Here is a 23,007-nt window from a genome sequence, read left to right as displayed (position 1 = left end):
CATGACTCGATGTCATGTCTCATGTGCAATGAGCTCCTTCATCACATGTGTGAGCTTTGCAACATCTCCGAGCCATTTTCACCTCCATGGCATATGTTGCTCACACACATGTACATGTGGATTAATTTCCTATGTATCTCACATTAAGCACAATTAGTCCACCTAAGGTTGTCACTCAATTACCAAAACTAAACAAGGACCTTTCAATGCGTCCTCATCTCTAGTGACCCCACTAGGGAGTCAACACACGTGGGCAGCAGGAGATTTCTGATTCTCTAGCAGAAAAGTTTTGTTTTTATATGCATTCATTCGTACATGCTCTCCTCAGCTGAGTCTAAAGCCTTGTTGTAGCACCCGGTTTTAAAGACAAAACCAGATACACACTATATGTGAGCCTAGAAAGTCAAATCTCACATATAGCCACAAATAAGGGTAATATCAAAAGACAATACTTATTACATAACATATTAGTAAAAGAAAAGTACCCTCAGAGTATAGACAGCGGAAAGTTAACTCCGATCTTCTGGTGAAGACTCCAAATTCACAGGGACGACTGACTGGTTGACCACATGCCTAACTCCTCCAAACCAGCGATCTGGTACCCATCCGGGATTTTTATCCAAAGTATAGAAAAATAATAAGTACATGTTGTACTTAACAATTATATCATGGGGTTCATGAGGCTCAAAAGGCTGACACTGGTTTACTGCGATTAGCTTTAATAGGTCATCTTCTTAAGCAATTGAGTGGCAAAGAATTTATCATTCCCATAAACACATGATCAGGTAAACATGAATAATGTATAGCATAAACAATTAATCATTAGTACCATTATCCATTAGTGATCATCTCTATTCCATAAGGGTCCAAGGCCGCTTGTGTCCGTGAGCACGGCTGTTATAACAGTTTTATACTCTGCAGAGTTTGTACACGTTCACTATGAGTTGTGATTTACCCTTTCGCCCGAGGTAGCTATTCTCTTGACCCACTTCCAAGGAAGGTCGGTAGGGTTCACTATGAAGCCTTTCAAAGAATTCATCTAACATGTTAGGGCCGCCAGGCGTATGTGGCCCATCTCTAGGAGTGGCATGCGTGGGCATCGCAGCACGGTACACACTTCCCAGCAGCAAAGGAAACATACCCCGCGCCTAAAAGGTAACCACTAACAAGCTAGAAAAGATCCTCATACTGAGCTAAAGCCAGAGCCATATGGCCCTCACAGCTGTACTGTAAGTCCCAGATGATCGCTTACAGATAAGTCCTTAGGGAGAGGAATCTGAAGCATATAAACACTCCAGCCCCCTGATTCCATGTTACTAAAAAGTCATGTTTTAATGTTTATTACATATACCATTAGTCAAGTTACAAGATCATGGTTTTGATTAAGCACTAGCAAAAACTACCCAATGCAATGTCCCAAAGGTATTAAGGTACAAGTTATCAAATATCTAGGATATCCTATTTGGCAACAAGGTAGACACATGCAATATGAATTAAGTGTTTAAATGTGAATAGGTAACAAGGATGGTCCCATGCTATACTTGCCTTAACTTGTTTTTCCTCCAAAGCAATACGCTCAAAAGCCTTTAGTATTTCACTTTCAATCTTCTGCTTCCAATTCTCATCTTCTAGTCTTCAGAGAACAGCTTCTTAATCACCACGTAAACCTCACCGATTGACTGAACCATATATCACCACACAAACATCCATACATGGCATACAAATAAAAATATATGAGAACAGTACATCAATCAATAAAATAAGCAAAACGGCATATCGCTACGAACACACAAATGCAAAAGACACGCTATATGCGATTCAACGAAAAAGCGACTATCGAACCAATAGAAAATAAAACCTATCCGTTTAACTTATTTTAACTGTAGAAACACATGTAAATATTCTCATTAATCAACTTGATTCATTGCTTAAGAAAGAGCGTAGTACAAAACCTATATTGACTTTATATTCTGAAAATGATGCAAGTGATAGTATTAATACAATTAACTTTTTAATTGTCAAAACACATTTGAGTAACATGAGAACCACTAACGCCACTGCGTCGAACACGCCAAAACAAAAGTAACGCGACAAGAACGGCTCGATGCTAGGGTTATGAGATGCAAGAGACACTAAGAAAGGAGCTACGGTTAAAAAAATCACTATCAAAAGATTTATATTATATTATAAAAAAAACAACTACGAGCTTGTTTTAGGTTAGCTAAGAAAACTATATGAGCAATATTGATTTAGATTAATCACAACATATTTAGTTTTTAAAGTCGAGTTAAAGCTAATCATGTATTATTTATAAATGTTATCACATAATTTATTAAACAAATTAAACTTTACCTTCGCAAAGGAATTAAGCATGTGACAGCATCTACTCGTACTTATCACTTATGTATCTTGTTCGGCTAATCCAATTATATTCTAGAAACACTTTTAAGTTAACAATCAATCGTACTAACTTTTAGGTATAAATTATCAAAGTTAAGCACCTATATTGCTTTTTATTCCAAACTAGTATGCAAATATACTAATCAATTTAATATTTAGCTATATATGGAAAAACATGTGACATGAAAAACATTGCCCCTAACATATAGTTCACGTCAACACGAACCAAACGTAACTTAAACGGGGCTAAACGGAATTAGAACTTAAATTGCTTTTAATTAAAAAGTTATTGAATAATCCTTAATCAAATTAATATTTAACTTATAAATTTCTAAGATGTGAGATATGTTAAACATCGCTGCTAACACGTATCACACACTACGATGAAACTCGCGCAATCGAATCGAAATAAAAAACCTAAACCGATTTTAATTAATCAGCGATTAATTAATTATAGGCACAATTAATATTTTAATAAAATAAATTCATAAACATGTTATATGAAAACTAATAACTCTACTGTGTAGATCTCCACGACACGAAACTAACGTAACTGGAATGAACTGAAACGGAGTTAAAATGATTAAACGGCGGGGATTAAAAGCAGGATGGTAAAATCGTAATTAATCCCATCTTCTACCTTGGATATCTTCTTCCTGTCTGTCTACGTACATGACCATTCTTTCTTTCTGTTTATGTACGTGGCCATGGAAGCTGCTGCTTGCATGGAGAGCTCGGGGACGGCCGGCCAGCGGTGGTACGCGGCCACGCGGTGGCCCAGGGAGACAAGGGGCAGGGCAGGGCCCACTCGGCCGGTGGCCGTCGGCCACTGCAGGCACGCTGCCTGCTCCCTGCACGCGGGAGCACATGTCCGGAGGAGCTGGGGCCGGGGTGTGATCCGGCGGCGGCGCGCAGAGCTAGGGCGCGGGGTGGGGCCTTGTCGGGTGGCGGCGCATGGGGCCGGCTGCAGGGGCGGGATGGCCGGAGAACTCGAAGAAGAGGGCCGGCCATGAACGAGCTCGCCGGGAAATCAATCGGAAAAAGGAAAACAAAGGGACAACAGTCAAACGGTGATGGATTCGCGAAAAGGATGGCAAGACGGTGTAGAGGACGACGAGATCTACCTTGTGGTGGTGGTGGTTGACGCCGAAACGCGACGGCTTAGCCGGAAAAGCTCGCCGAAGAGTTCGCCGGAAACCTAGCTGTGCCAAACTTCGGCGTCCGATCTGCGGGGCTACGAGTGGCAGCTCGAAAAACGGGCTGTACTTCTGGAATCCTCGCGGGCTACGCCGGCATATATATATACGCAGGGTTTGTCGATTTTGGAAAGTCGAGATATTTTAGCAATTATTGATTTTCGGAATTAAAATAATTACAGAAAATCGAGAATTACTATTTAGGCTCCGAAAAATATCTCTGAGCTCCGAAAAATTCTGTAAAAAATCCTAGGGATAGATATAAAGATAAGGAACACAAGCAAAGTAGTTTTAGCTCCCGAAAAGACTTTTAGATTGATCGAGGAAAAAGACAAGACTCCAAAAAATAGGAATTTAATCCTAAAAAAAAGGTCGAAAAGATTCCCGAAAAGAGAGACATCGTTCTAACACGTCTTAAAACCTTTTCTAAGCCGTTGGATTTTGAAAACAAGGCATCTTATCTAACTTTTGTTTTTGCAAGTTTTCAAATTCTTTTTAAATCACTACTTGAAAGCAATATTTTAAAGATTGAGATTTGAATTTATTTTCCAAACCACTCGTCACAAAAGTATCAATGCAACGGCATCCAAACCACTCATCACAAAGTAACAATGCAACTGCATGTATGCACAAACATGTTGCTACCCTTATGTTGGATTTAATTTAAAGAAAGTTTTCTTTTACCTATGTTTTTATGAGCACAAAACAATTAACAGAAATTATTTTACTCTTTTTAGAAAGTAGTTAATTTTAGGGTGTTACACTTGTAGATCCACCCTGCCACTATGGAGTTTCTTTATGTAGCAGGGGGTCTTCTCGTTGCCCATCCACCAACATGCCACCGCTCTACACACCACAAAGAAGGGTCGCCGCCTAGGGTAGAGCGCCGCCACTGCTACCGCCGCGCCTAGGGCGCCTCTCCTTTCTTTTCGGTGTGTCTGCCAAAGCCAAGAAGGGGAGGGGACCCATCCTTTTCCCACAGTTTCTAGTGTCTTAGTGTTGAGTCCAAATGTTTTTTTGGCAAAATAAGATGATTTTCAGTTGGGATCGTGTGTCCTGCGATGACTTCGGTGATTGCCACGATAAGATTGTCATTGTAGGCGTCAATTTCATCGGTAGGCGGCCAATTTGTGGCCTTTATTTGTAAGGAGAGGGGTGCCTCTGGAAGGCCCCTACGTGGACAGCGACTCTGGGTCATCGATCTCATCGTCGATGATCGCGGAGAGGAAGTCAAGATCTCATGGTGATGAATATGCATCCTAGGTCGTACCCGACGATGCAAGTGCCGACATTCTTTTAGCGATTTAGATGCATTTTAGACTAGTTTCGAAGCGTTTGGATCTTACGACATGTCCTATATTTTGGGGTTGGTCGTTGAATTTGGCATAAGGACTGCACTTTGCTCCGGCGTTCGAGGGAAGTCATTGGAAAAGAAGACGATGGAAGAAACTAGATAGAATATTTTGTATTTTTTATTTAGATTTTTTATGTGTAATTTGGGATGTACTATGCTAAGATTTAATATAAGTCCCCCACCCTTCGAAAAAAAGCGCTTCCAACACTTTTTTTTTCTCAGGACGTTCTGACAAACTACAAGGGCAGCATGACCAATCTCTCAAGGCACTCAAGCGCTAAGGCCTAACTCTCGTAAGGATGATGTAATCTTTTATGCATGGATTATAGAAACACTTATTCTTACATGTGACAATGAGGTGACCCTGCGCGCAGATGCGCCATGGGAGACACGATGTAAAACAAATGGTTTTAAAGTTGAGAGGACGTAACAAATCGTTTTTTAAATGAGAAGGCAAAATCCGATGATCACGGAAAATTCGACATGCCTAAGACCGTCTCCAGGAGTTTGGAATGATTTAGTTTCTAAACTAATCGATTTAGCAAGTTAATAAAAGAAATAACAACCTTATATTTTATCCTTCTCCAACAGTTTTCTATTTTAACTTTCTAAAATTTAAAGTAGGGTTCACGTCTGATTTATTTTCGGATCGGTTTGGAGCTAATCCATGCACACTGCTGCCGCCCTTTCGTCCCTCTGTGTGTGAGTGCTCTGCTGGCAGCGGCGACCATCATTTGGCACCGTAGACCTGCACCTGTTGCAACCACAAAGCTGCCTCAGCAAAGGCCATGCATCTTGCTGTTGCTCCATGCCACCGTTACGCATTCAACCATGGAACACAAGGCTGCCAGGGCGGAGGACAGGTACGTACCACGGCGTCGGAGCGGAAGGGCAGCGGCGGTCGGACCGATGGGTGGCGGCGAAATAGATCATGCCAACAATATATCTCACGACAAAACAAACTGTCGCGTGAGAAGTACTGTGAAAACAGGTCACGGAGGAGCGACAGGGAGTTCTCTCGACTTCGGAAACCTACGGGCTGAGGAGGAGATTTGACAACTTTTTATTTTGAAGGAACTCTTTTATCAAACTGTTGGAGAAAACTTTTTTTCTTTTTTGCTAAAAAATTAAGATAGGGAGTTGTTTTATCAAATTCTTAGAGATGCTCTAAAGATAAGTATATTGCTACATGTCAACGGTCTCATATTTTGTCTCATGCACAGCTACATAGTATTTTTTGCTTATGTGGAGGAAAGATAAAGGTGAAGAGAAAGAGGTCATAAGCTAAGATTTAGGACTATGAGATACTCCCTCCGTCCACAAAAGAACTCAACTACGGGTTGCGTGCCAATAAAAATTATTCACGTTTGACTAAATTTCTAATGAATATTATTTACATTTATGGCTCCAAAATAATTTATTATAAAAATATATTTTGTAATTAATCTAATGATATTTATTTAATATCATAAATATTGATACTTTTTTTATCTCTAATTGATCGAACTAAGATACTAAACTATGACACTGTACTAGAATTGCATTCTTTCCTGGATGGAGAAAGTAACTATTATACCATTGTATGAGTTCTTGTTACCACGTAACTCATAAGTTTATTTTTATTCTATACATATATTAAGGAATTTTGAGTTTCAATAAAACCACTTAAAAAACCATTATATATATTATATATTAAGTCGTCTTAAAATTTAGTGATATAATGCATGAGACCATATACAACACCAAGCCCTCGTTGACTTGTGGGGCCCAGAGGTGGTGTCCAACGTGTACTTCGTCACCCCACCTCACGTGGATCTCATAGCGTCGGCCGTCGAGGCATTGACCCCTCCACCAAGCCACAAAGAATCCATCCCCTCCGTCCTCTCCAACATCCGAAGAAACCACCCTAAATTGAGCACCCGCCTGTACGAATCTCCGCGCGCCATGGCCTCATCCCGGAACCCCGATGCACTGGCGGCGCCGGCGCTGACTCCGGCGCCCGCGGCGGTGGCGCTGGAGGCGCAGGCCCAAAACCCTAGCATTGCTCCCGGCGACCCACCGTCGCCGGAGATGGAAACCACGGCGGAGGCGCTCACGCGGGAGGATGTCCTCCGGCGGCGCCGACGCCGCGTGGCCCGGCTAGCCGGTGTGTACCGCCGGCTCTACTGGGCCATGGCTGAGGAGGTGCGCGCGCGGCACCGGCAGTACGTCTGGGACCTCGCCCGGAGCCCACTGGAGGCAGAGCAGCCGCCAGCCCCTCCAGGGGGGCCCATCCCGGCGGCCGGAGAGCCGCCGAGGCCGGCGCCGGTGCCGAGGAGAAAGAAGTGCGGGTTCACAGGGTGCAAGGTGCGGGCCATGGCCGCGACCCGCTTCTGCCACTCCCACATCCTCTCCGATCCCAAACAGCTGCTGTACAAGCCCTGCGCGTACATCACCAAGAGGTTCGTCTCTTCTCCCTACACTACACGTGATTTGGAAGAAGGAAGCCGTGGACCTTGGTCTGATTAGGGTTTACCGATTCCGTCGCCTTACTAGTCTGGATCTGGCCAGCTAGTCATTCAGGTTTAGTGTTTCTGAAAGGGGATGCAACCTCTATATCTCAGTTGTGGGTTGGATTGCCATGCTTCTCTGGAGAAATCTTTGAGATGACCCCCATTAGTGCGTTTTTGTATGTCAATGACTGATTGAAACAGATGGAGTCATTAAAGACGATACTGTATTTGTGGTGATTTATGTGTCATTTTGTGATTTTATTTTGAGGGAAAGTGGTTTTTGAATTTTGATTCAATAGTGCTAAATAGGATATGTAGGCTCCAGATCGGTTGCTCTATATGGATACTCTGTCGCTCCCATTATCTGTTCATTGTTGCGTAGACAAGTGTTTTCAATCTAGGTGTTGCCTAAATTTGTTCAAATTTTGAGCATAAATTTGTGTGCTTGTCTTTTCAGTTCTAGCTTTACGCTTATGGATAGCTGATGTCTCATTTCATAGAATTGTCCCAGTGAACTATAGGAACCTTGCTTTTGATAGCAAGCTATTTTATGATTTAGCAGAGTTGGATCGATCAGTTTCAGCAAATAATGAAATGACATAAGCAAATAATGTATATGGTTATTTTTCTTTGTCTAAGTGAGCTGATATATGTTTTGCTAATGAAATATGACTTCCTATCATCATCATCGGGTTCCATCTAAACAGGTTGTGATTTTGAGTAAGCACCTCAAATTGGACGTGCTTTAATTTCTGTGGTTGTCTACTTCATTCAGATTTTGCTGTTTGCAGATTTTGATTTGTATCACTTAACCTAATTAGAATTTGAAAGCTCTGTTTCAAAGGCGTCGCCTAGGCGTCCAGGTGGACCCAGCTTGCCTGGGGTCTTGTTATGCCTTTCTGCTTGATTCATAGTTGGATTTTTTTTACTTAACCACCAATAGCATAGTAATTCTTTGATATAAATTACTAATTCATACAGTTTTCTTCCCCTTAATTGATTTTAGCATGAATGTTCTAACTCTTGCCCTGTTTTTCCAGTGGGCTACAGGGTGGGCTTGTCACCTGTGGTAGGCCGATCATAAAGTCTGCAGCTCCCTCCCTCTGTAATATTCACTTGCAAAGATGTCAGAAAAGCATTGCACAAGCTTATAGGAAGGTTGGCTTTAACCCACCCCTTACAGGCAAGGTCACCCCAAAGTTTAGTGTTTTGGTTGCTGAATGTGTTTGTCAGATCCAAGACAAAAGGAGAAAATCACTGAAACCTACAGCACGATAGAAATGTCCTAAAGATGGAAATGTTCACTGAACCATACCTCGATGTACATGTGTGCACAAACTTCATGATATTATTATTCTGAGATTCATCCAAAGCAGTGATAACGTACTCTGCCAGATTACTACAGTCAGTCCTGGTTGAATGATATGAATAATGGAAACTTGCATTACATGGTATGCATGAGTTGAAGATTAAAGTGTCATTGGAAGAATGGATGTCACAGGAATAGTTGTCAGTAGCATATTTGAAATGAAAAATTGAATGGACAAGCTCGTGGGAGAATCAAGTATCAACTGCGAGAGCGCGTAGCATGCAGTTATAGAATCTTGAGGAGTTCTATGTTCTATTATTTACTAGGCAGTCTTTGTCATGAGCTTTTGCGAGTTGCTGAACATGCAGCAAGACTGCATGGTTGATATGGTGGTGTGTTGATTGTTGGACATCATCATCTTGTTGGTAGGATTATACAGCCTGCATGACAACTGGTGATTGCCAGCATCAAACCTACCAACATGGGCTCATATGAAAAGCTTGACCACTCCTAGGATATCACTGTTCACATTGATTTGGTTTCCATTTTGGAGTCACATCCAAATTGCAACCTGTATTGCATGTATAGGTAGCTCGGAGGGAAATCGTGCAAATTCTGGAGGAAACAGAATTATTTCTTGCCAAATTGAAATTCAGTACAGGTGCTTATTGCGTGCTTTGCAGAGAGATGTATGAATGCAAGATCTGTACTTCCATGGCAAATGGACTTTGCACAATATGAGATGCTACTTACCAAGAATGTTGTGCATCATGCACCAAAGTAAGCCTTACAAAACATGCAACTATGAGGATACTGCATTACACATTTATGTTTGTCGGACGTTCGTTGCTTGGTACTGTTATAAAATTTCATGATGTTGGACAAATAATAACCCTTTGTGGCTTTATGGATTTTAGCTGTTAAAAATTTAAAATATGGCTACAATTTATAGGTGTACTGGATTGTTTGGTTGCAGTTTAATGGCTATAAGAACTGGATTGTTTTATACTGGATTGTTTGCTTTATGCAACTATGATGTACTGGATTGTTTTATAGGTGTACTCAGGTCTAATAAGGGCTAAGGCGAGGCGTTTTTCCTGACATCAAGTTTTGCTGTTACTTGTTAGATGTTGCAATATGTAAATCTGTAAATGGCATTTGAGTTTACTTTTTTTCTTGTTTATCTTATGCTCAGATTTGTATTCCTTCTTTCTTACCGTTAGATTCAATTTATGTGTAATATTTTCCAGCAATATTTAGCTTCCGGTCCTGGTTTTTGTCAGTGACAGCTATTGATTCTTTTTAGTGCCTTACTTTGATCTTGCAAGTTATTCTTCGTCCATTGAAAGGTTATTTCTTAGTGCTGGAGCGCTTGGCGGCAAAGGATGCTCGGTCAGATGTTGGTGGATTTTAAAATTTAGCTAACAGTCGTCGGACGGCAAAGGATGCTCGGTCAGATGGCTTGAGGTAGCAGCAGAGCTGCAGTACAGTTATTTTCTGACGAAGCGGGGCCTCTGAAACAGAAATAAAATGATTTCGTAACTATCATTGAGCCTTAATATTAGAATTCAATCAAAAGTACTCGCTCCAACCCATAATAAATAAGTTTCTAAAAATTTTTAGATAGACAAGAACGTTGGCAGACGCATGTACCCATTTTTTTCTTTTTCAGAGGATATTTCTTGAATTTGACGGTTATTGTTTGCATAAGACATAAAGTTTCATCTCTTTTCCTTTTCCAAAGGATATCTCTTAAATTTGACAGTTAATATTGTGTTGCATACTTTCATGTGTCTATAATTAGCTTCTGCATTAGGAGGCAATATTCCATGTTTGTGTAGAATATTATTTTTTAAACAAAATTTTAAACTTAGAATATTTTTTTATGTTAGGATGGAGGAAGTATCTGAAGTATGAAAGGTTTTCTGTTAGCTGGCAACTTCGTATTGCTCAATGAGCGCTAGCTCACATGGGCCGATATAACGGAAAAATTAGGTGGATTCCATGATGCAACCATGGACATCTGCCATGGATTCATACCACATGTCTATATATGATCATCCAATACATGGAAGAGGTATTTGAAAGAAAAACTACAATTCTCCCATACGTTGGATTATTATGAATGGACACGTTACACAGTAAAAAGGATGCTGTGGCCTGGGACGGCGGAGAAGAACATGTGCGGTTCTCCTTCATGTAGTTAATATACCCCGTTTGGTGTGGGCCTCTTCCTTTGGAAGCTTAGCTCATCCCATCCTAGTTGCATTGGTCTTCTCTTCATGTAGCAAGGGTAGGGATGAAAACGGATCGGATATGGACTGATATCACCGATATTACATTTGTTTTCATATTTATGTCTGGATTCGGATTCGAATACGGATAGTGTCAACTATGACGGATAGGATGCGATTGGATATCGACATCATAAATATGCGATTTGAGTATTCGGATACGGATACGGTATCGGATGTTGGATATCCGGACTCGGATACGGACAGATCTCAACCCCTCTAAACGGATTCGGTTTCGAATATGGTCGGAAAATATCCGTACCGTTTTCATCCCTAGGCAAGGGTACTCGGGGCCCAATACACCAACAATAGCGGAGATAGATCCAAACGACGAGGCCGATCAGTAGGTTGACGAGGCCGATTTGATGCTAATTCATTGTTCGAAAGACCCACGAAACTGAGAAACTCATCGAGGAGACGCATAGCGGGGATGCCGTAAACTCGTCATGGCCACCTAGAACGCCAGCAAATTTTATTGAGCGACATACTGGACAGCAAAGGGGGTTGGAAGAGGTTGACGTAGAAAATAAAAAGTAAAATAGATTGGTCTTTTCACGATTAGATAGACAGATCTCTCAATCAATTGTGATCCTCTTCTCATATAAATAGAGGTGGCATTATCTTAGTAGGAAAATCTATTCCACACGTAGTCTAAAAGTTTCTCACGAGATCAGAGGATGTTTCAACTAAAAAAAATCATGAAGTGTCCTTGGCCAGCGAAAATCGCGGTGTCCTTGTCCAAAATCGGTATGGACATGTTTTTGCAGAGTGTAGGCACTTGTCGATTCAAATGCAATTTAACCCGAAATGAAGCCAAGGGTCCAAATTTGATTTTAGTTCCATCTTCGACTCTCCAGTCATATTTTGGTCGTCAACAACTTGTCAAAATATTCCGTCTCTTCAAACAATATGCATAAAATACACACGTCTGCTAGCATTTTTAAATTTTACATTGAAGAAAAAATAGAGTACATTTTGAAAAGTTCTGATGGTCTTTAGTTACAAAAAATATGTAAACTCCCTTAAAACAAAAACTAGAATGAGTTGAGAAAATTTAGTGGAAGTAATATAGTTAATTTTCTAAAACAAAGATCGTGAGCTAGAATCGCACTTATACCCAACAATATATTTTCTTACTAGACAGCTCCTTGAAACCGCGTTCAATGTGAGACAATTTTCAATGTATATATTGACCATTCTTGCAAATTTCTTGTTCTCTGGGACCTGTCCATTCACTAAACTGGCTCCAATGTGCCATCATGACAATGTTCCTACTTTCCAATTCTGAATGTGAACAAAAGGTGATAAATCACAAACTTTTGCTAAACACCTCTGAATTATTGGCGTTAGTGTCGCCACTAGGATGTGATCCAAGTGATGGATTCCCTCACCTTGATGTCTTTCCTAACACTCTTGCTGCCGATAAGCTTCCGAGACCCACCTTTAGCTGAACCAGTCTTAATCCAAAGACAGAACTGACCTGTTAGCTTGCGACACCTCACTTATCTCAAGGCGCCACCGGTAAACAGCTTGAACACTTCTTGGCGGGCCCCCACCTCCACCTGCACTTGCACCCAAAATTTCAAAGCATCGCATAATCAAACACGGAAGGAAGCCGTCTCTGCCTTTAGCGAGTTCGATTCTCCGGCTTTGGCGTTGCACAAAAGCAAGCAATTAGCAGACAGACCAACCATCAATCTTCTTCCCCGTTTGCAGGAGTTGCTTCTTTAGAAGCCGATGGCCATGGCTTTGAGCTTGGGCGGTGGTGGTAGGAGGAGATGGTCGTGCCGAGCAGTGCGCAGGGGGAACGGAGGGGCAGGCTGCCGCCATTTCCACGTCCACTACCACATCCCTCGCCAGGTGTGGGCATTCTCGCCTTCCCGGTTGCCGCCTCGCTTCCTGCTGTTGCCTTATCTGCTGATCCTTTCGGTGCTTTTCTTGGCGGTGCTTGCCTTTCTCGTGTGTTTCGGCTGGCTCACCCTGGTCTATCTTGCGTCGTCGCTGTGGAGCCGTAGCGTGGATCGCGCCGGCGATGCCAATGAATTTGGCGGAGAAGATGAACGGGAGGAGAGACCTTTGAAGCTTGTGACAGAGCATGCCGGTCATTCTGGTCTCTCAGAAGTCTGTGTTGAAGGGAAGGAGATAAGAGAGGCCGAAGATGGAGTCTCTGAGGAATCTCAGCACATATCAAGGATGGCTTCAACAGGTATCTGTATCACCGATGACGAGGAGAAGATTGCCAAAGAAGTGATACTGCTCGAGAGAAATTTGAAGGGGTCAAAAGCATTTGCTGAGTTAGATGGCTCCACAGAGAAGCATGATCAGCTGGTGGTAATGGACATTCCAGTTGATTGTTTTCTCGACGAGCCTAACACCAAAGAGTTCAGCACCTCAATTAATGATACAATGAAATTGCTTGATGTGTTGTCAATTGGTCAAGTATTTGATGCAGATACGAAGGAAATATCAGTTTTGGGTTCAACGGAGATTTTGAAATTTATTGACAAGCATGATACTGCAGAAATACTAGTTAACGGTGCTGGGACTGATTTTGTGATTCCAGAGGTTACGTCTTCAGATGATTCAACCACCTATGTCCTTGGAGACAAATACATGAAGGAGATCAAACAAAAACAGAGCCCAGCAGAATTATCAGTTGACACTGTTCCTGAAAAGCTACCTGCAGACTTCACTGATGAATGGCAAGAAACACAAACTTTAGTTATTGAGCATAACAACAAGCAGCCTGAAGCAGCCTCCAATGAAGAATACAGAAAGCGGATTGTTGGTATTTCAGATGAATTTCATGATTCCGTATGTGAAATGGCTGGGTTGCCACTGGATTCTGCAAGTGAAAATATATCTGAAAATGCAACAGCTTCAAAAACTCCGTTACATCAAACAAACAGTGACAAAGATATTGAACATCAAGAAGACCTTATTCAGAACAAGAGAGTGGAGTCATCAACTTCTGCATCTGCTCTTTGTGATTTTGCTGACAGCCATTGGCGAATAATAGAAGAACTTGATGGCTTTGCAAATGAAGAAAACGTTGACGAAGAGGGGACTTCAGTCCTTGAAACGGTACAAGATGAGGATGAGGACATAGATAATTATGCCTCCATGGTTAGTACAAGCACATATACTTTAGTCATTTTTTGCTAATTAGGTGTAGCTTAATTTTCCCCGGGCTCATGTGTCAACTGAATTTGGAAGGGGGCACCACGCAGATTGCCGCTGGTTCGGAGGTCCCCAGCACCGTGGTGGAACTTATGTGGAGTTCTTGATGTGTTTGAAGGAGGTGAAGACTAAATTGAGGTGAGAAGTTAGTCCCTTCTGTGGTCATTTATCCTGTATCAGCCAACCCGCTTATGTTTCATGTTTCTTCTTTATATTGTGGACCGTTAATCCTAATCGGGATGTTAATTAGTATCTCCTATTACAGTTAATAGGATAAATACAAAAAAATAGAATAGTCTCGGCCTTTGCCGTCGCACATAGCCAAGTCTTACAAGTTTTTAGTTCAATTGCTAATAAAAAATAGGGAAAGAGTGAAAATAAATAAATAAAATCATAAACAAATTCTATTATTGCTTTTTCATCCATTCTTGGCAAATATGTTCATAGTGACGGCCTTCAATGTGCTACTCGCCAAGCGAATCATCCTCCTTATATCCTCATGCTATAACAATGCCTAAAATCGTAGCTATCACCCGAATGTAGCCTGCCCATGTCAACCCACAACTGTCCTTTCCTTTAAAAAAAATTGAATTTTTGGCCGTTATGCTACATTGGACTTGTAAGAAAAATTTACAATGAATTATTTTTGGTACCTGGGTTTGTTAATTCAACTTACAGTACATCCACATCACATTTTATTTCGGGACTCATCCTAATCTGCTAGCCACTTTTATGCAGATTTTCAGATGTCGTCAGGGTCCTCAGGGAAGTATTAGGCCTTCTAAAATTTCAAAAAACTAATGCTCATCTCATTCTGCTATCAACAATATTCCTCAGGGCTTGAGGTTTTATTTACCTGCCTTCGCTCTTTTACTATTGTGTGCCATGGCTTTAACCATTTGTTTTTTTTCTTTATTTTTCTTCATTTTGGAAGCTTTGGGCTTCCAACTATTGGTATTGCTCCAAACAAGGATTGGGTTTTGTGTTTGTGTTTGACCACTGAGATATTGGTTTTTTAGTTTGGAGAATTGGATTGATGTTTACGATGAAGCTACTTCTTTTTGAGTTTTGACTTATTGTAATCTTCTTCATCTTTTTGGCCAAAGTGACCAATGTAATTATACCTTCTTCCTTGAGATTGAAGAAAGCTTGACTGACTGTAATTGGTACGAAATGGAAACACGTCGTGTATACATTCTTTTGTTTTGGCCTGGCTGTCGCATCTAGGAACCAGGTCCGGTGGACAGACTCTAGAGCTGTAAGCTGTCCTTGTTTAGTTTACTGAATCTAGAGCGCTTGTTTGGTAAGATATGTTATGTTAGTTGAGATTAATAAGCACTAAGAGCAAAGTATGTATTCATATGGTAGCATGCAAATTTCAATTATCATCACATTATCTTGCTCTTGCATTTCATCCAAGCAAGTCAATAGTTTTTTTTATGTATCTTGTATTACTTGCTTTGGTTGTGTTGTCATCAACCATAAAAAAGGAGGGACACTGTAAAAAACGTAGACCCTAGCAAGGGCATAGTGAATTTGTTGGTTGATTGAAAACATAACCATTAGGAATAACAACGATTGCTAGCATACATAGTATAGTCCTAATGATGCCAAGGAACTAGGATAAGGTGGAGATCAAGATCTCAAAGAAAGATTAAAGCTATAGGAGCTTTGAAGATCCTAGAAGACAACCAAGAAACTCAAGACATCATACGAGTGAAGCCCAGGCAAATGGACATAAAGAAACACACTCAGATGAGCACCAGAGTGCTCTCTAGTGCAAGCAACGGAGAAATGCATCAAACAAATAATCTTCCAACAGTCGGCAATGGCTAGTTGACGTGGTAGGGCACCAGATGTGTGTGGTCACCGAAGCTATTCAGTTCTCACTACTTTTGCAACTCGAGTTTGCAACAACTAGTTGAGTTGGTTGGGGCTATATATACCTCATACCCGGCCATTTGGAGTGTGTTAGAGCTTGTTGAAGCTATAGTTGAGTTTAGGTTCATCCCTTTGTGCTCTAGCCACCATATGCTTTAGGCAATTAACTAAAGTGCTTTGTGTTTAGGCTAGTTAGAGGCCGCTTTTAGTGCTTGCTCTAGGTTTAGGTCTAGTTTTCTTAGTAAGGTTTGCATATCGCCTTGCTCGGTGCTTGCTCACACCAAGAGTGTTGTACTTCCTCGGGGCTTGTGGTGTATGTGGGACATGAGGTCCTCCAACTGAGTTTGTGGAGTGGCCGATAGTAGGGTACATTGGACATGAGGCTCACGATGTTTTGGCAGAAGCTCACCTAGTGGAGACAGTGGTGAGCGGTTCGGGAGATGCCAGACAGAGCCCCACTTATGAGCAGGAAAGGTCCATGTGTTATCCACTGAATTACCTAACTAGGAGCTTGACCCTTGCGAGTATTTGCAAGGGCTACAATAAGGTTTTGTTCAAAATGTGAATTTGCTGATACCTCGATATAAACATCGAGTTTGCATTCTCTAACTTATTTATATTTCCACATTTACTTATTGCATATATTATTGTGTGTGTGTGCGCGCGTCTGCGCACGCTTTACCTTCATAGTCTAGCTTGATAGGTTATTTGATAGAATTGGAACCTTTGCTGCAAAATTCTTTGTGTTAGAGATAGAAACATTTAGAAAACCCCAGTGCATATCTAAACAAAACTTGTATAGGTTTCTAAAAGTGGTTTTAGAGACCATAGTTATTAAATGACCTCATTCACTCCCTGTCAGGTGTCACCCTTCACTATGATTTGCATGTACATCAACGAGCGACAACTACCTGACTCTGATAATTTGACACCTCATCTTTATTCATGATTTCGTTCCATTGTTTACCCATTTACACTCATGGTGATATTTCTCATTATTTATGCTGAGAAAATAAATGGAAATTATACAGCGGTTCCATTCTTAGGCATAGGTTTCTCATGCAAGAAGTGTTGAAACAGTATGAGCGCCTGTCTCGGGCGGTGGAGCGGAACCTCGTGCCCTGCCCCTCGGACAGTCACCAAGGTCAGTCCCTTGTACACTTGGCTCCATCCACCAACCTGTTCAAAGCGATCACACAAAGAACAACACAAGCACAGTTGTTAACCCGTCGGGTGATGTCTATCAAGTAAAGGATATATGATAGGCATATTGAATTTAGAAATGTGTGCATTGGTTTCATATATATCTATCATCAGGGAGGCACAGGTTGAGGGGGATGAAGCTCACCTCCTTGATGTCGTCATACCAAGGATACCAACTAACGACAGTTGGAAGGTCCAAAGCATCAATGGAGTATCTTGTTGCTGTCAAGGGGACTACCGAGTCCGTGTCCCCACTGGAAATTAAACAAACCAAAAATCACTCATTCTACTATAGTGTTCTAGATAAGACGATCAGCCGAATCACACGATGGAAATATAGGATTCTAGTCATAATTTGATGCCGATGTATTATGCCATCAACATCTCGTGTCTCGTCATCAGAATGGTCTACGAAGCGAAATAGAATTTTGATTCATGTGTAAATGAAATTCAAATGCAGTTTTATGTCACTTTCCGACGTCTCTAATTTCTCGCTAAACGTGATGACATGTCGATAATGACGCTCTCAGTTCAGTCAAAGGAAAATTTGGGTGTACTTGACTGAAATTTATTGTTTATGACTACAGGTTGGCACAAGTCACAGCTTAAGACAATCTGTAGTCGAGTTGTGGCCTGTTGCTATTCCACATTTCTGCTCGAGAAAATGGCTATTGAGAAGGGGAGTACGTACCTTTTGTTGACCTGAAAGGCTGGAACATTTTGCATTTTTATTTATATTCTTTACATGCGTGGACTTACTACAGTATATGTACCTTCTAAGAGACATGTTTGGTTTGAGGAATAAGGTGGTTTATTTTCTTCTCACTCCTCATTTTTTCTATTTAGTTTGTGAAATAGAATGGGTTAATTTATCATCACCTTATTTCTCACAAACTAATAATTAGTATATGCATGAAAAATGTGTTAGTTCCACCAAAATTCATTGGATGAACTCATGATGCATGGAGTGACTCTGCAAACCAAACACACTGTAAGGTCAAAGCGCGCTGCACGTGAGTCGTGAGGTGAACATCAATCAATGGCTGCTTTGCGTCTCTCGTTCTCTTGCGCAGAAGCTTCGCTAAGGAACATCAGCAGCCTAATCTTATTGAAGACTATTTAAGAAAAGGGGCGACCCAAGGATATATCAATAGTCAGGCCGGAGAATATGCATATAGGAAACAAACTCGATCTATTACATCGTGAACTAGTGTTTATGGTATTGGCCACATATCAGCGTTATCAGTGAATATGAATTCAACATCGATTCTTACAAATTTGAAAATGGTTCCAATATTAAAGTAGAATTCTAAATAATCACTATATCTGAATAAATCAATTTCTAGAGTTGTCTTAAATCAGACTTTTTTAAGTTTAACCTAATTTATAGAAAATAGCGCCAAGATTTAGACACAAAATTAATATCGTTAGATACACCATAAATAAACTATATTTTTATAAAGTGTGCTTATTTGGTGTCACGTACTTCTTTCTATAAAATTGGTCGAACTTAAAAAAGTTTGACTTAAAAACAACTCTAGAAATTGATTTATTTAAAAACGGAGAGAGTAAAAAAAATAAAACTATAGGCACATGCACTTTCTTTAACTGGTCCTAAATATTTGCAAGCAGCGATAAAACTTTGAAGCCGATCGACCGAATTATGTGCTGCTTGTGTGTTATTCTGACATGTTATTAGAAACTAACCACTCAAACCTGTATGTGGACTAGAACTCTCTAGAAGGGAATTAATAACCTTTATTTATTCAGTGTGCGATGAAATGAAACCTATAACGATAATACGATATAGTGTGATTCACAAAAAGAAAATTAACAAAAAAGAAGCACATGATATATGTAAAAAATATATATCTAATACCTAATAATAAGGAAATAAATCAGGGTTGAAGGAACAGACCTGAAGACCCATATTCTGAGGCCAGCTGCAATAAGTTCCTTGTAGATATGAAGCATGGACTTTGGTGAATCTCCCCAGTTGTTGTTGATGGTGTCACTGCAGTCATTAAGCAACATATGCATGCATATCAGCACAAAGCAGCACATGAAACAAACTTGCCAAACTCGATCCCTTTTACAATTTGCTACAGATAGATTGCAACTATACAGAATCGGTTTTTGTGCCAATCGAAAATTAACACACTCAAAGCTAAGGTTTGAACTTGCTAGTCTATGCCGGCCGGCTTACACCAGTTTATATGTGAAGCTTGTCGCATATATTCATATTATTCACGTGGTGACGATGCACGCACCTGCAGGTGGCCCATGTGTAGTTTATGCCGGTGACGTTGGCGTGGAGAGCCCGTTGCACCTCCGGGCGGTTGTAATATACCGTGGAGTGCCTTTCGGTGCACGGGTCATAAGACGATCCGCCCCTCTGCATGCGTTCATCATGTGTGTACGTACGTTGTGTACACGGCCCGACGACGGAGAAAACAAAAACCGATCAGATCAGTAGAGACGACAACGACAAGGGAAAACAAATTAAAGGCCGGCCGGCGCCACAAAGCGAACGTCCAAACTTGGCAGCATAACACCCAGCTTAACTTGTCCCAGGTCCAACCACGGGGCGTTTTAGTTTGTTGGATTGCAAAAGCAGAGGAGTGTTCAGAGATGAGAAGGTATTGCAACAAGCTAGTAGCTACGGAGTACTCACGTAGCGGCCCTTGAGCCTCCGGATCCTCCTCGGCGTGGACGACGACGATGTCTCATTGCATGTGGGCGTGTAGATGCTGTAGGGGTCGATGTCGCCCTGCTCCGCCGTTGCTCTGTCGTAGGCGGCGTTGCACGGCGGCGACGCATGCTCGATTTCGTCGTGCACGCAGGTGGCGTCCAGCAACCGGTACGTGGCGTCGGAGATGAGCCCGTGGTTCCACCATGACTCGAACGTGCCCACTTGGTCGTGGTAGTCGTCCGTCACCGCGTTCCCGACCTAGCCCGAATCAAATCAATCACATAGCATAATATAATATATGTAATGTGCCTTCACGTCGTCGATATGACTTGGAGTATGTAGAGGATGTCAATATATGCAAGGACGACGTTGACCGATGATGCGTGCTAGCTAATAGGAGGAGCATCGAGCGTGTACCATGAAGCCTTTGAAGTTGATAATCGGTTTCTCCACGCCTTTGTTCTTCCGGTACACAATCTGGGACAGCTGCGGCACGTAGTGCCCTACATACGGATTTGAAGAATTCCCGATGATCGATGTGAATTACCCGTAGATTGCATTGGAGGAGAAGACTAGACTATATATAGATGGAAAAGCAGTTAGCTAGATTTTTGCCTGCGTAGCTCTCCCCAGAGATGTAGAAATCGCGGTACTTGTACTGCGGGAACCTCTCAAACCATTTCACCAAAAACTTGTAGGAATCGTGAGCTGCATGCAGCAAGTTTGGAAAACGCGCGCTGAAACCTTGAAACAAACAAACCGGAAGCAAGACACACACACAAACCTGTTCTCCTGTCGCCGGAGTCGTAGAGGTCGGAGGTGGTGTTGGTGTAAGAGAATCCGACGCCGGCCGGCGAGTCCAAGAACAGGATGTTCGCCGCTGCAGCCATTCAGATATCGATCACACGCTTCACACGCCAACATCATCACTGCTTTCACAACGAAAATGAAAGCTAAAGACACCGCCCAACTGCAAGCGGCCGGCGTACCATGCATACATACCTCTGTTCCACCGGTACCTGTTGAGGAAGAGCGTCGCGCCGTCCGGCCGGATGCGGAACGCGCCCAGCTCCTCGGAAGCGCCGTAGGCCACCGACGAGCACCCGGGCCCGCCGTTCAGCCACAGCACGAGCGGTGCTGGCTGAGCCTCCGGAGGCACCTCCTGAAGCCAATAGAACAGTGCTCGGCCTGCGTGATGGTTGACGGTGACGTACCCTGAGTACATGGGGAAGTCCACGTCGTCGGGCTGCCCGGGCAGCCGGACGATGCGGTCTGCTTGTTGGTCCGCCGTGGCCGCCACCGTCGGCGGCGGCCGGAGCTGTGCCCACGCCACTAGCACAGCCACGGCCACTAAGGCTACAGGGAAACGACCGGTCATGGTCTTGGCCCCGGTTCTTGGATTACAATGTGTCCCTTCGCCCACTTTGCTCATGAAGCGCATACATACATACACAAAATATAAATAAATGTATTTCAATTCTTGCGATGCTTAGCTGGAAATACTTGGTAGCTAGCTAAATTGGCTATATATAAAGGATAGACGGAGTTGATAGATATCACTCTTTACTTTGGTCTGGACCGCACGCTTTCCTGATGTTACTGCTGGGCGAATTAATCCGGCTACGACAAGGAAAAACCCTCAACATGATTGTGATGACGTTATCGGAATATATAGGGATCAAGATTGTGACATTTATCGGAAAAAACTAACACCATCGATGGTCAGAGCAAGCTGCTAAAGTGAACAAAATAAAACACTTGTCTGCTTTAATTTGGTTGAAATTGTCTACAATCCAAGGGTTGTTGTAAGCTGTATTTGAACGGGTGAACCAGCCCATGCAGATCCTTCGCTTTGTAAATGGGTTGCTGACGTTTTCTAATTCAGCCTTGGTTGCCGAACCAAACACGAGTTGAGTTGAGCTGGTGAGAAAACAATCAAAAGCAAGCGTGGATTGGATGGACATCCGTCCGTCCGTCCGACTTGCCAGGTCTCAGGTTGGGTGGTCAAGGAGCCGGGGTTTCACACGGGCTCCGCCCGCCGCCAACGCTGGATGATGCCTTTGGAGGGGAGGGGCCAATGCTCTGCCTGCTCTGGACCCCGAGACGATCGCGCTTGTTGAACGCACATGCATATGCACGCAGGAAGGACGACGACGGCACCACCCTTTTTTCCTTTTGTGTCACAATGACTGAACGAAACGAATAGATGATGGGTACTGTACACGCGTGCCAGCACTGGTCTGGTCACCGAATGCTCGCTCATGGCCGACGTGTCTAGAGTAGTGTGACAGGCGGTGGACGGTGGGGGCGACGCTAACTAATCCGAATATCTGTGATCGATCGGTTCATAATTCAGGTGCACATCGCACGTCAGTGCAGGCACTAGGCCGTCTTCCCTCTCTAGTCTGTTGCGCTCGACATGATGGATCTCGAGTAAGCATACGTACACCACCAACCCCATCCTATGCCGATACGATAGGATTCACGGCATGCGTGGAGTAACTTATATATAGGATCTTGATTAGCCTATTAAACTCATGAAGACCTAAACCTTGTTTAGCACTTAGTTGCAACCTAAGCCATCGGAGATACAGCTAGCCAACACACGCGTCCACGATGAGAGTGATCACAGACGCGTTTTGCACACCTACGTCTTATGACCCTCATCGGAGACGTAGGGTGTGCTTGTTTACGACTAAAATTTGACATGCAAAAATTTTGGAGAATAAAAAATTATGTTATAGATTTGACAAGCCAAATGTGAGAAGTTAACAAATTTGGGTAACAAACTAAATAACAACAAAAATCTTGGTTTGGCATATTTTAGAAACAAACCAAGCACCGTGCTACGACGATGAAATCTATACCTAGTACTCCGTACTAAAGAGGTAAAATTTCTACGAATTTTTTCATCTGGCCCATTCTTTGGGTCCAACTGTTCGGTCAGTCACTTACTTCTGGCCCACTCACTGTCCACCTTATCCTTACGACGCTCTAACAAAAAAA

At 42.3% G+C, this 23,007-nt stretch overlaps 3 protein-coding genes across 6 annotated transcripts; 2 read left to right on the top strand and 1 right to left on the bottom strand.

Annotated features, from left to right (window-relative positions):
* The first annotated feature begins 6,794 nt into the window (after positions 1–6,794).
* Positions 6,795–8,814, top strand: LOC136516989 (uncharacterized). Its single transcript, XM_066510505.1, has 2 exons — positions 6,795–7,391; positions 8,483–8,814. The coding sequence occupies exons 1-2, from the start codon at positions 6,895–6,897 to the stop codon at positions 8,718–8,720; spliced, it is 735 nt and encodes a 244-aa protein (XP_066366602.1). The 5' UTR covers positions 6,795–6,894; the 3' UTR covers positions 8,721–8,814.
* Positions 8,815–8,954: 140 nt separating this feature from the next.
* Positions 8,955–15,781, top strand: LOC136516988 (uncharacterized). 4 transcript variants are annotated; one of them, XM_066510503.1, is made up of 5 exons: positions 8,955–9,531; positions 10,101–10,828; positions 12,762–14,171; positions 14,262–14,363; positions 14,964–15,781. In XM_066510503.1, the coding sequence occupies exons 3-4, from the start codon at positions 12,783–12,785 to the stop codon at positions 14,355–14,357; spliced, it is 1,485 nt and encodes a 494-aa protein (XP_066366600.1). In that variant the 5' UTR covers positions 8,955–9,531; positions 10,101–10,828; positions 12,762–12,782; the 3' UTR covers positions 14,358–14,363; positions 14,964–15,781. The 4 variants fall into 4 exon arrangements, with proteins under 4 accessions (XP_066366600.1, XP_066366599.1, XP_066366601.1 ...); XM_066510502.1 differs by having other exon boundaries at positions 10,080–10,828; XM_066510504.1 differs by lacking the exons at positions 8,955–9,531; positions 10,101–10,828 and having other exon boundaries at positions 12,603–14,171; positions 14,276–14,363.
* Positions 15,782–17,018: 1,237 nt separating this feature from the next.
* Positions 17,019–21,479, bottom strand: LOC136517293 (serine carboxypeptidase 2-like). The gene is made up of 9 exons (XM_066510835.1): positions 21,004–21,479; positions 20,786–20,881; positions 20,617–20,709; positions 20,419–20,504; positions 19,984–20,259; positions 19,580–19,704; positions 19,228–19,323; positions 17,455–17,563; positions 17,019–17,285 (listed from the first exon to the last, which is right to left on the bottom strand). Exons 1-9 carry the CDS (start codon positions 21,440–21,442, stop codon positions 17,130–17,132), a joined length of 1,476 nt encoding a protein of 491 aa, XP_066366932.1. The 5' UTR covers positions 21,443–21,479; the 3' UTR covers positions 17,019–17,129.
* Between the last annotated feature and the right edge of the window lie 1,528 nt (positions 21,480–23,007).

Source organism: Miscanthus floridulus, chromosome 17 (assembly GCF_019320115.1).
Source record: "Miscanthus floridulus cultivar M001 chromosome 17, ASM1932011v1, whole genome shotgun sequence".
Lineage (NCBI taxonomy): Eukaryota > Viridiplantae > Streptophyta > Magnoliopsida > Poales > Poaceae > Miscanthus > Miscanthus floridulus.
This window is presented reverse-complemented; position numbering and strand designations above follow the sequence as displayed.

What these genes read in the sequence shown, in the direction of transcription:
- LOC136516989 (XM_066510505.1), top strand. Translation starts at nt 6,895, where the DNA reads ATGGCCTCATCCCGGAACCCCGATGCACTGGCGGCGCCGGCGCTGACT. An exon ending in TGCGCGTACATCACCAAGAG is followed by an intron (nt 7,392 to 8,482) that starts GTTCGTCTCTTC and finishes CTGTTTTTCCAG; the next exon opens with TGGGCTACAGGGTGGGCTTG.
- LOC136516988 (XM_066510503.1), top strand. Translation starts at nt 12,783, where the DNA reads ATGGCCATGGCTTTGAGCTTGGGCGGTGGTGGTAGGAGGAGATGGTCG. An exon ending in TAGATAATTATGCCTCCATG is followed by an intron (nt 14,172 to 14,261) that starts GTTAGTACAAGC and finishes TGAATTTGGAAG; the next exon opens with GGGGCACCACGCAGATTGCC.
- LOC136517293 (XM_066510835.1), bottom strand. Translation starts at nt 21,442, where the DNA reads ATGCGCTTCATGAGCAAAGTGGGCGAAGGGACACATTGTAATCCAAGA. An exon ending in CAGGTACCGGTGGAACAGAG is followed by an intron (nt 20,882 to 21,003) that starts GTATGTATGCAT and finishes GAATGGCTGCAG; the next exon opens with CGGCGAACATCCTGTTCTTG. An exon ending in GGTATGACGACATCAAGGAG is followed by an intron (nt 17,286 to 17,454) that starts GTGAGCTTCATC and finishes CGCTTTGAACAG; the next exon opens with GTTGGTGGATGGAGCCAAGT.